The sequence below is a fragment of the Globicephala melas genome, chromosome 1 (genome assembly GCF_963455315.2).
Source record: "Globicephala melas chromosome 1, mGloMel1.2, whole genome shotgun sequence".
NCBI classification, from domain to species: Eukaryota; Metazoa; Chordata; class Mammalia; order Artiodactyla; family Delphinidae; genus Globicephala; species Globicephala melas.
Genome location: NC_083314.1, coordinates 46,897,167 through 46,909,522, shown reverse-complemented (window position 1 = coordinate 46,909,522; position 12,356 = coordinate 46,897,167). Strand labels below are relative to the sequence as shown.

General features: G+C 43.0%; 1 protein-coding gene across 1 annotated transcript in view; it reads right to left on the bottom strand.

The window, feature by feature from the left end:
- The window catches only part of NMNAT2 (nicotinamide nucleotide adenylyltransferase 2), a 196,013-nt gene that overhangs the window by 143,698 nt on the left and 39,959 nt on the right, over positions 1–12,356 (bottom strand). Inside the window, exon 3 of the mRNA XM_030849170.2 lies at positions 10,843–10,988. Within this exon, the coding sequence (XP_030705030.1) occupies positions 10,843–10,927 (85 nt within the window). The 5' untranslated portion in view covers positions 10,928–10,988. The remainder of the gene's footprint in view (positions 1–10,842; positions 10,989–12,356) is intronic.

Here is a 12,356-nt window from a genome sequence, read left to right as displayed (position 1 = left end):
GTAGTAAATATTTTAGGCTTTGCAATCCAGTTTCTGTCACAACTACTCTGCTCTACTGTTGTAATTTGAAAATAGCCATGGACAGTTTTCACGTGAAGGAGTGTAGCTGTGTGCCAATAAAACTTTATTTATGAATACTCATATTTTAATTTCAGAAAATTTTCATGTGTTACAAAGTATTTTTCTTCTTTTATGTTTTTTCCACCATTTAAAAATGTAAAAGCCATTCTTAGCTTGCATGCCACATTTGGCTGGCAGGCCGTAGTTTGCTGACCCCTGGGTTATATCAATCACCCTATTTACAGATGACAAAACAAAGGTTAAAGGAGACTAAGTATATTCTCAAAACAATAGCAATTCAGTTTCTTAAATTCCATATATAATGGAACTAATGAGAGAAATAATGAAGCAATAAGAAAAACTGAGACATTTACCCACTCTTTATCAACATGTTTCACAGGGTGGGAAAATCATGTATTATCTATAAACTTTGACTCCCTGGGGCATAACAAGTAAATAATTTTTAAACTGTGCTTAGCAAGGTTGGTTCATGGTAAATGAGGCAATTATGGCTTAAATTTATATGTACAATACTACATTGTCTTTCTTAATTTTAATTTATAATGGGTGACAGTCTCTAAGTTAAAAAAAAAATTTTGCCTTATTTTGAAGATCTTGTAGTTTTTGTGATGAACCACACACACTGCTAAATATTTATCAGCACATAAATATCTCAAAAGAGATATGAACAGTTATTGATGTAGTTTAATCTCAGTGCTCCATGGAATGAGGATTCCACCTCTCTGTGGGTACCAAGATGAAGGGTTGAAGAAATGTTGAAGAATAAAGCACTGGGAAACCCAACCCCCCAATAGAATGTCACTTATTTGAGGCTTTAAAATGATATAGTAAATTTCAAAGTCACGGACACCCATAGCTTTATAGCAAGAGCAGATATACAGTATACTTGTTCAAGACCTCCTGAAAGGATTAGAGCAGAAAACAAGTGTCAGAGAAAAGGATCTCCAATGGTCCTCACTCTTCAGACAATTAAGCCTAGGGGAAAGAGAACAGGCGCATGATACAAATGCTTAAAAATCAAAGAAGATCACACTAGGGTGAACTGAGTCCACCAAATCTGAAAATACTCTAACAACAATGAGGCGCCATACTGTTAGGGGAACAACTGACCAAAACCGTCTGCCCTGGCCTGGCATCATAGTAACCACATGCATGAGTTATCTTGCAACAGGAGGTCCTGTTAAAGAATGAGGCGGAACTAACAAGCTACCACCAACCGGAAGAACTGGGTAAAGGTTGAAAGAAGAGAGGAGACGCCAGTCCTACCAACCTCCCAGGATCCTTCTTGCTGGAATCCATCTTGGCTGAGCAATGCACATGCCACCAGGAAGGACCCTAAGTCAGAACGATTGGCCAGAGACAACCCAGAAACTAACCCCATTATCATAAAACCTGAGACTGCGAGCCACGTGGCAGAGCAGTTCTCCAGGGTTCCCTTACCCTGCTGCTCTCCGCCTGGGGTCCCCTTCCCAGTAGAGTCTCTTGCTTTGTCAGCAGACACACAGACACACACACGTGTCTTTCTGAGTGTTAGACAAGAGCCCACCCTCGGGCCCTCGAAGGGGTCCCCCTTCCTGTAACAATCCCACTGAAGTGCAGAAGGGCTACATTTAGAACCTAGGTGAGAACAACTTCCTATGAGAGAGGTGGTTGGTTGGTTGTTTATTTGCTTAGGTGGGTTGTACAGCAGTATAATTCCCCACTTATTTATTCCTTCAGTAGAATGGACAAATGGTTCCATTTCAGAAAGTAATAGATAAATAAATAAACAAAATTTTAAAATCATGAGGGAGAAAAGCCCTCCATATTTAGAAAAGTGATACAAAAATAATAACTTTAAAATATTTAGATAAAATCATGGTGTCAGGGGCTTCCCTGGTGGCGCAGTGGTTGGGAGTCCGCCTGCCGATGCAGGGGACACGGGTTCGTGCCCCGGTCCGGGAAGATCCCACATGCCGCGGAGCGGCTGGGCCCGTGAGCCATGGCCGCTGAGCCTGCGCGTCCAGAGCCTGTGCTCCGCAACGACGGGAGAAGCCACAACAGTGAGAGGCCCGCGTATCGCCAAAAAAAAAAAAAAAAAAAAAAAAAAAAAATCATGGTGTCAGAGCCCTAATAAAGGGAACACTGACATTTGGGATGTAGGTCCCACATCTGGAATGCACTCCTCTGCCCATCATTAAAAGGGCTGAATGAAGTCTAAACTCTTTGGTGCCTACCCTCCACCCCTGCCAAAACCTGTTTTCTGGCTCTCTGGTCTCCTGCCCTTTCCTGTCCCCGCCCACACTCCAGTCATCTAACAAGCTCCCTGGAGATCCCTTAATGTGCCATGATGTTTGGGGCCTTTACACGTACCCAGCTCTCAGCCCAGAATGCCATTCTCCATCCTGTCCACTGGGCAGCTCCTACCTTCAAGCTCATTCTCACTAATACATGCCCTGATGATCCTCCCACCATGTCTAGAGTGATCACTTTTTCTTCTATGTTCTCACTGTACGTCATCCTCCCCTCTTTTTATAGCACTATGACCTGAACTGCTATGTGTAGTTTATCTCCTCTACAGAAGATGATCTCCCTGAGGCATAAGAAGGAATGCCTTTAATTTTCATATCCCTGAGGCTTAGCATGGTGCCAAAGGCACATTCGTAACTCAATAAACATTTGCTGAATGAATGAATGAACGCATACTGAGTCCTTTTAAGACTCTACCCTTCCTACCACAGAAAGAATCTAGACTTAAGGTCAGGGTGGTAGGTAATTCTAACATTTCATTCATTCACTCATTCAACAGACATTTATTGAGTACTTACTATGTGCCAGGAACTCTTCTAGGAGCATGAGAAACGTCTGTGAGCCGAGTAAACAAAGATCCCTGCCACTGAAGAGCTCACATTCTAGTTGGGGAGACAGACATTAAACAATAAATATAACAGATAAATAACATGCTTTGTTAAAAGGGGATAAGAAGTAAGGGGAAAAGATATAAGTAGAGCATGACAAGGGGGACTGGGAGTGTGTGAGCTGTGATTTTTAAACTATGTGATCAGGGGAGTAGGATCTGCCAAGTAGACAGTGAGAAGGTTGCATTTGGACAAAGACTTAGAGAGTCAATTAGACATGGGGATATATGGGGGAAGGGCATTCCAGGCAGCGAGAACATTCCGTGCACACTCTAAGGCCAAGACAAGGAGGTCAGTGAAGTTGGCTAAGAATGAGGTTGGAAAGAGGTGTGATGAGGTAGGGGGAGAAGGGGGAAAGGTGGCAGATCATGGAGGCCTTTGTAGGTCATTAAAATGACTTTGACCCTGAATGAAATAGGGAACCATTGGAGGATTTTGAGCAAAGGAGCAACATGCTCTGATGTACATCTGACTTACATTTTAAAAGGATCACTCAGCTATTTTGTTGAGAATTTAGTATTGGGCCAAGGGTAGAAGTAGAGATCAGTTAAGAGGCTATTGCAATGATGTAAACGAACTGTAACAGTGGCTTACATCAGGGCTGTAGATGAGAAAAAGTGACTGGTCCTAGTTTTATTTTGAAGATAGATCCAAAAACATTTGCTGCCATAGATGGGATGTGCAAAGAGAGAAGGATCAAGCATTAGTCCAAGGTTTTCGACCTAAGCAACTGGAATAAGAGAAAAACTATAAGCATTTAGCCTTATCTAGGGGCTATACTTCACTCACCCTCCTACTGTCTGGTAAGTATTAAGTGAGGTCAATATGTAGCAGCATAGTGACCCACATGGAAGCAACATGATGCAGGAGAGAGAGCAGAGAAAGAGTGCTGTTTAGCTGCTACTGCTTCCTGGGGTTAGCCTCTGAGTCTTGCTCATTTTCTGCCTCCTCCTCTTACTCCCTTATCCCCCAAATTACAAGAATTTTCCTTGTTGGCTCACTTGTTCAGAACTAAAGAGAATTATGCCATAGATTTAGTGGAAAACAGTTTAATGGTAGTAGATTTTAAAGAAGCTCAAATAAGGTTAACTCCATTATTAAAATGATCATGGGGAAGGTGATGATGCTGGTAGTGTTTATAATATTTGCCTTTGCTGCAGAGTTCATAAACCATAGAGATATTGTACAAAAGGAGGAGGGAGCCAAAGCCGGGAGGATGGCCTTAGTCACACCTTGTAAGCCACCAAACATCTTTTTTAGGCTAAAATACTTCTGAGGCTATCTGCCAAACTGTATTTTTTTAAAAAAACAAATGTGTTCCATGCATTTGAATGCTTATGATTGGAAAACCTCTGGCGATGGAAAACTTTGTTCCTTTTAAACTGATGCTGCATTTACATATATTGAGATATGGAACACATCCATAAATAAAGTTGTGTAATTCTCTATAAAATGCATTCCTATATCCCAGTTCTTAGTTTGTTAGATCAGATCCTTAAGAATTATTTTAAATGCCTTTGTTTAACCAAAATTTTGTGTGTTGAGTGTTTTGTTTTTTTTTTAAACTGGTGTTTAAAAAATATTTAATGCGCTCCTTTGTGCCCTTAGGATCTTTCTTGAGCAATTCAGGATGATCTGAAAACTCTTTAGAAATGAACGAGAACTCTACTGGAAAGTGTGTATTTCATAGTATCATTAAATATTGATTAAGCACCCACTACATATACAACACTGTATTGGTGGCTGAGAGGACAATGATATTGTAAAATTTAGATGTGAATCTTTTTAAAGAAACACTTTCAAAACAGGGTTTTCATTCTCTTTCCCAGTCATGCATAGACTACTTTCACAACTATTACCTATTAATAGAAAAATAACAGAAAATATAGATTATCCGTCTAGCTTTGCATTTTCCTCTCTTGTCTGAGGATCTCTCTGAAACAGAGACAGATCCAGACCTGAGGGTTTGCCGGTTATGTTTTTAGTTTAGTTTGCCTCTGCATTTTAGGCTGTTCATTTGACTTGGTCTAAAACTGGAAATTTGTGTAGAAGTGTTTCTCTTGAGACTCATAACATTTTAAAGGAGGTTCCTACTGAGCAGTAATCTGAACTATTTCTTAAAAGTCATATGAATCTCTTAATTCTGATAGTTTTAAGCATAAAGGGTTGGATATGTAGAATAAGATCAAGGAAAACAAAAAGAGAAGAGAATCTGAAAATTAACATTTCTTCATTTCAAAATTCATAGTACATCAAACTTCTCGGTTATATCCTGTTCCTTGGTCTGGGATGCATTCTAGATGGGAGAGTTGTCTATCATAATTAGCATAATTTGTGTCCACGTGGGGCTCAGTCAATCAATTCAGCAGGAGAAAGTAAATCAAACTACTTGTTCATGTGGACAAAAATATCTAAATTTTCTTTTTCAGCCATTATTCTCACGTCATGAGTAGACACAGCTCTCGCCAGTGAAACTACCATGAGTGATCCATGAGTTTCCATTAGAGGACATTCAACTTATCAGTGAATTAGAATTCCCAAGCGTCCACTTAAATATATTATCACAGCCATCACCATAGTGATGGGCAAGTTCTGGAATGGTCTTTTGAACTGCATCAACTGTTTCCAATCTCACATCCTCAACATTATAAAAGAGTCAACTTTAGGACCTTGATTTTCTCCCATCTCGTAGTTTATAAAAAAGCTGGCAAATTCTTTATCTTTTTATTTCCATAATGTTAATGAATTTCAATATATTTCTTGCATGAAGAATTTTGAATAATCCAAATAAAACCTACTAGGAGCTTTCATTAGAAGTTTCAGATGTCCCAGGTTACAAAGAGACTTTGAATTTAGGTATTTCCTTCTTTTGCATTAGTACTTGGTTAGAATACATTATTTCCAAAATCTTAGAGTAAGAAGTATGAAGCTTCGCTTTCCCCACCAAGCCCAAACCTGCTTCTCTTCCAATGTTCTCTATTCATCCACTTTGGATGGAAACCTGCCAGTTACCCTGGACTACTTTGCCATCACCCACCCATCAAATCACCAAATAAGGATCTCTTTTACCTCCTAAATATTTTCAAATACACTCACCCTCCATCCCAAATGCCACCAACCTGAGCAAGGTGACAGTCTTCTCTGACTTGAACTCTGTATTGCTGAAATAGGTGCCCATCTGTTCACTACATCTCCATCCTTGCCCTTCACCAGTTTACGTTCAAAATTCAATTAAATCATAATCTTAACAATATGATTATGACATCCCTTTACTTAAAAAAGGCAATATTTTGTCACTGCCATTGGGATAAAATCTAAATTCTTTAATATGACTTACAAGCCTTCATAATTGATCAGATTTCCATCTAACTTCCCAGTCTTATTTCTCAATCCCCTCCTCCTTGAGTCATCCTGAACTTTTTTTTGTTCTAATGTCATGGCTCTCTGTCTCATCACCCCAGCCCTTTATGCATGGTTGATTTCTCCACCTGGAACGACATTCATTTATTTTTTATTTATTCAGCAACTATTATGAAGCAAAGACTCTTTAGGGCTTCCCTGGTGGCGCAGTGGTTGAGAATCTGCCTGCTAATGCAGGGGACACAGGTTCGAGCCCTGGTCTGGGAGGATCCCACATGCTGCGGAGCAACTAGGCCGGTGAGCCACAACTACGGAGCCTGCGCTCCGCAACAAGAGAGGCCGCGACAGTGAGAGGCCCGCGCACCGCGATGAAGAGTGGCCCCCGCTCGCCGCAACTAGAGAAAGCCCTCGCACAGAAACGAAGACCCAACACAGCCAAAAATAAATAAATAAAATAATGAATACATAACTACTTTAAAAAGAAAATTACAGTTGCTACAATGTTTAAATAAATAAATAAATACTCTTTATTTGCAATTATTATTATCGTATACTATTATGGAGAGCTTACTCCATGCTAGGTACTAGGAAGTAAATCAATGATTAAACTAGGCATGGTTTCTATCTTAATAAATCTTACTGTCTAGCATGGCAAATAGTCATGAAACACAGAATGAGATCAGAGTTATGGTATGGAAAGTATAAGGTGATGTGGGATCAAATGTCAAATGTCAGTAAGGGTAACCATACTTAATTGAGGAGTCATTGGAGGTTCCCTGAGGAAGTACTGTTGAAGCTAAAATCTGAAAGATGAGTAGGAGCTAGTTTTGGTAACAGAAGAGTGGAGGAGGTGGAGGAGGAGGAGGAGGAGGAGGCGGCGGGGGGAGTGGTGGAAGAAATGTTCTAGTGGCACAGTTAAATGGAAAATATATGAGTACTAAGAAAAGAAATAGCTTTCCCTTGTTATAAGCATAAGATATTGGGAACAGGCATCTTTATTGAATATATTTTGTTGATGGCCTGTGTCACAAAGGAAAACAATTTATAAAGTTCTCACTACCCATTTTTTTTTAATTTATTCATTTATATATATATATTTGGCTGCACTGGGTCTTTGTTGCTGCACGTGGGCTTTCTCTAGTTGCAGTGTAGAATACAGGGCTCTGGAGCCCGCACGTCACAACCAGAGAGAAGCCCACACACCAAAACAAAGAGCCCATGGGTAGCAACTAAGACCCAACACAGCCAAAAATAAATAAATAAGTAAATAAATAAATAAAAAATTTTTTAATATTAATTTTTTCTTATATGTTCCCATAGCCACAAATAGGAATAATATCAACTCCCCTTTCAGAATAAAAAGACAAGCTCATTCTAAATTATTTTACAAATAATGAGAACTGGACAAGTACTACTTTACAGAGACGAAGCCTGAGTTTTTCGTTCTGAATGACACTTTTTCGTTTTGTTTTGTTTATAGTCTCTTTTTTCTTTGGTAAGCAACTGTATTTCAAAATATAGAAGCTCTATTAAAGGTGTCTAATTTCAAAGTCCTGTTTGCATCTTTATACTTTTTTTCTATTACAAATTGCAGGCGTCTTTTAAAAGTTTGATAATTTTATTGCATTAATTATTTCTGTATTGTTGGGGGAAAAATTTTAAAGCCATTTAAAAGGAGAAAATATGTCATGGATGCCTGGTTTCTTTAGAGATGGGAAAGAGCTCTTAAGGAAATGCGTATTTAGGAATCTCATTTAGTTGATGGCAACTGAATTCTAATCTCTGTTAGTATATGTTTGAAGGAAATAGAGTTCATGGAATTATTCAGTCAGAAGATTAGTGAGCAGTTCTTTCTGCTTTTGTTACAGTGCAAAGGCCTATTCAAGAGGAATCAGAAATGTGGGGTTCCAGTCTCAATTCTGCCACCCACGCTCCATGTCACTTAAGCCACTTAAGAAAGCCACTTAGCCTCTGAACATCAGTTTCTCATTTGTAAAATGGAGATAATGGTGCCTTTCTTGTAAGCTTCTTATTAAGAATAAGTGACATACACGATGAAAATGCCTTGTAAATCAGAAGCTGCTCTACAAAAATAAATTACAAAACTTATCACTAGCTCAAAGATTCCCATAAGAGATTCTACAGAAAAAAAAATTGTTTAATATGTATTTTGCGTTCTTGTTCCTGTTTCCTTTTCAATGTATATGTGCTAAATCCTTCATTAGGTTATAAGCTCCTTAAAGCCACAGTGAGCATACCATATCCTCTTTCCATGTTGCTCTCTGGATTACACATAACTCATGGACACTCAAAAGTCTTTGTTGATATTCTCTCCTCTTCTTCAGCTCCAATAACAAGCAAAAGTCACTACTGTCAAAGTCTCCTTTCACCTATTCTATGTCTAAACCTCCCTGCTGTAATCCATACCTATTTCCATATACTCTCTCCTCTAAACTCATGGAGAACTGGCAGGTCAGCATCAACTTAACAAAAGCCTTTATCACCATTACTAAACTCTCTTTAGCTGCAAAACAAAATCCCTGGTTCTCAATCTGAATCTATGCTTCCTGCAATCCAAAACAAGTGGAATTAGGTACATCCTTAGTGCCACGAAGAAAGGAGGAGTACCTGCTGGCCCACTAAAGATTACTAGAGCCAAGGAGTTCCAGAGGAAAGTCCCTCCCTGTCTGGGCAACTGAGAGGAATAAAGTACAGCCATATAAAATGGCTAGAGGAAATACAGACAGAGAAGAAAAAAAGGACAGGGGTGAAGACACCAGAATCAAAAGAAAGTGAAAGGAGAGTGTTTTCAGGGCACTGACATTCCCTTAGAAGGCTGATGAGATGCTCTAGTCTACTTTGATGCTAGAACAAAAGTCTTTATTTAATAGGTAAGTTGGCACCAGCTCCTGATACAACACTTTTAAAAGCGAAAGTATGGTGAGGAAGGGATGGCTACCTCAGTCACCCTCCTTGGATCCTATAAATGTGCCTATGTGATCTGCACTCTGCTCAAAGTATATTCTTTCCATGAGGTTTTTAATAAGGGTGCCCAGTTCAACTCACCTTTTAGGTTTAAGAGAGGAATATTTTTATTCTAAGCCACCTCTCCCAGTCTTTACCGATATGATGTGGCTTTCACTAAACAGTCCTAGGAGGGCCCACGCAATCCTCAGGCTCCGGGTAAACACGTGTGCCTGCAGCCGGCTCCAGCTCGCCCTGCGTTTCAGCACCGCTGTCTCTGGATAGCGCCACACTGGCCGGCCGGCGCAAGGCCTCCCACCCTTCACTCATCCATCCCTACCTAGTCCATTCGCTTTCCTCTTCTCGTTTCTCTCATTGCCAGAAGAAAAGCATCCCGACTTCTAACTTCTCCTCAATTCCTGCTTCAAAAGTGACCTCCGCGTGCCTCCCTCAGGGTCTAAACGCGCAAGCCCCCGCGCCTTTGGGTCCTCCTGGAGCAGCAGCGAAGCCCCGCCGGTTACCCACCGGTGGCCCGAGATCTCTGTCAGGCAACGATCACCTTTCCCTTACCACTTCTCAATCCCAACCAGCAGCCAGGAGCCCCCGCTCACTCGGCCTCTCTCTTTGCCACAAAGCCTCCTTGAAAAAAAAACGCGCGATGATGCGCCCTCGCCTCGCCCAGCCCACACACACACACACACACACACACACACACACACACACACACACACACACACAGTCATACATACACTCGCACGCCTCAAACCTTGTGGGAGCCATCGCCAACCTGGGCAGAGCCTCAGCCAACTTGGGCCCCATCCTTCAACACCGGCTCGCAAAGGGCAGCCCGCAGCATCCGCCCCGCCCTCTCCCCTTCCTAGGCGGTGGGTCCCGGCAGCCAAGCCCAGGCCCCCGCCCCCTGCTCCCCACCTCCACATTCACTAAGCCATCCACCTCGCGCGCGCAATCCACTGTCCACAACCCTCAAACATTTGCCCCGGGCCGCCCCGAACCAGCAGCCAAACCATAAACGAATCTCCTTGAAGCCCAGCCCTGTTCCTGGTGTGTTGTGTGTGTTTGTGTCTCTGAAGCATATACACCATTAACTCCTTCGAGCTTTCGGCCCAACCTAAACAAACAGCACGTTATCTCTAACCCCCTTCTCCCTTCTCCGCGCCCCAACCTCTGCCCCCATCCCGATCCTCACCGGCCAAGTAGCCAAACCACCGCACCACCGCACCCCAGTTCTCAAACCTCGACCTCCCACCAATCCGAACCAACACTCCCCTCCGGCCCCTCCCCTCCCCCACCCCTTGGCCCCCAGCGAGGAGGGTCTGGCCCGAGCGAGTGACGCCTCGGAAGCACAGTCTGCGTCCCCTCCCGGGAGCCCAGAATAGAGGGGCTGACCTCCACCAGCTGGATCAGCCAGCACACCTCTCCAGATGGGTACTCGCCTTACCGTCAGACGCCCTGGGAAACACAGGTGCCGGGGAAAGGAGAGAGGCGGAAGCAGTCTCCGGGGGTGGGCGGGAGGACTCACCGAACATCTGAATGTGCCCTTTGGTGATGGGATTGAAGCTGCCGCAGGCGAGCAAGATAACGTGGGTCTTGGTGGTCTCGGTCATGGTGCGGGTGGGTCCCTCGCGCTGGTCCAGGGGTCGCCTCTCTTTTTGTGTCTCGATACGTCTGCAGAGGGAGAAAGGAAGGCGAGGCTCCGGCGGTGGATGCTGGGGACTCCAAGGAGCCGCTCCAGACGCAAACCGCGTCACTCCCCGCCTCCCCTTAACGCTTGCAGCGCCGGCAAGATCCGAGGCTGCTTTTGTATCGCTAAGCTCCGTCCTCTTTTCCTTCTAGCTTCTTTCACGCCTCTCGCCCTGGTCGCCCTCTCCTCCCTTTCTCTCACCCTCACCCCACCCCATCACGCTCTCTTCCTTAGTGTTTACATATAAGATGTGGTACCCAAGCCCAGAACCCTGAACACTGACAGGCAACCATCAGCATGGTGTGAGCTCTTTCTCTTACCTCCTTCTGAATTAGTTTTCCTCCCTCAATCTAACATTTTTCTGTCCACACCTACTTTCTCGAACATTTCCAACTCTAAACGTGTTCGATTTTAAGAACTGTTTTCTTTCTCTCCTCAAAATTTTAAGTGGGGAAATGACAATTGGTCACTTCAGGAGTATTCATTTCTGCCCGTCTTTCCCCCCTTGTCTCATGGTTTTGAACTACTAAACTGAGTCCAGACGTTGACCTAGTGGTTGCCAAGAAATAGGGGGAACCTGAATCCTTCCCCTGGCATACTGCTCCTTTTTTGGGTTGAAGCAATGAGAACATGGATGTGACAGAGTTATTAAAGCTGTGTTAGAAAATTATTGTGATCTTACATAAGCTATCAAAATTGAGACAAAGATTTACCCATTCAACAAGTGTTCCTTGAGTACCCACTATGTGTTAGGCTCTGTTATAAACACTGCTGATAAAGCAAAGTCCCTGTCTTCATCAAGTTTACATTCTACTGGAAGGAGACAGACAATAAACAAACATAGAAGGGCTTCCCTGGTGGCACAGTGGTTGAGAGTCCGCCTGCCGATGCAGGGGACACGGGTTCGCGCCCCGGTCCGGGGGGATCCCACATGCCGCGGAGCGGCTGGGCCCGTGAGCCACGGCCGCTGAGCCTGCACGTCTGGAGCCTGTGTTCTGCAACGGGAGAGGCCACAACAGTGAGAGGCCCGCGTACCGCAAAAAACAAAAAAACAAAAACAAAACAAACATAGAAGGAAATATTAGATGGCAATTGTGCAATGCACAATAAGTGAATGCAGTTCACTCTCTGGCACAACAAAGAGTGAATGGAGAAGAGGGGACCACTTGAAATGAAGAAGTTAGGGAAGGCCTCTCTGGGGTGGTGAAATTTAAACTGAGACCCAAATGACAAGGAGTTGCTAGTACAAGTATTCTGGGACAGGGAGGGGTTCATTGTGCTCCTAGAAATGAAAGAAGGCCAGTGTGACCAGACTGCATGAATAATGGGAAAAATGCTAAGAGAGAAGATTG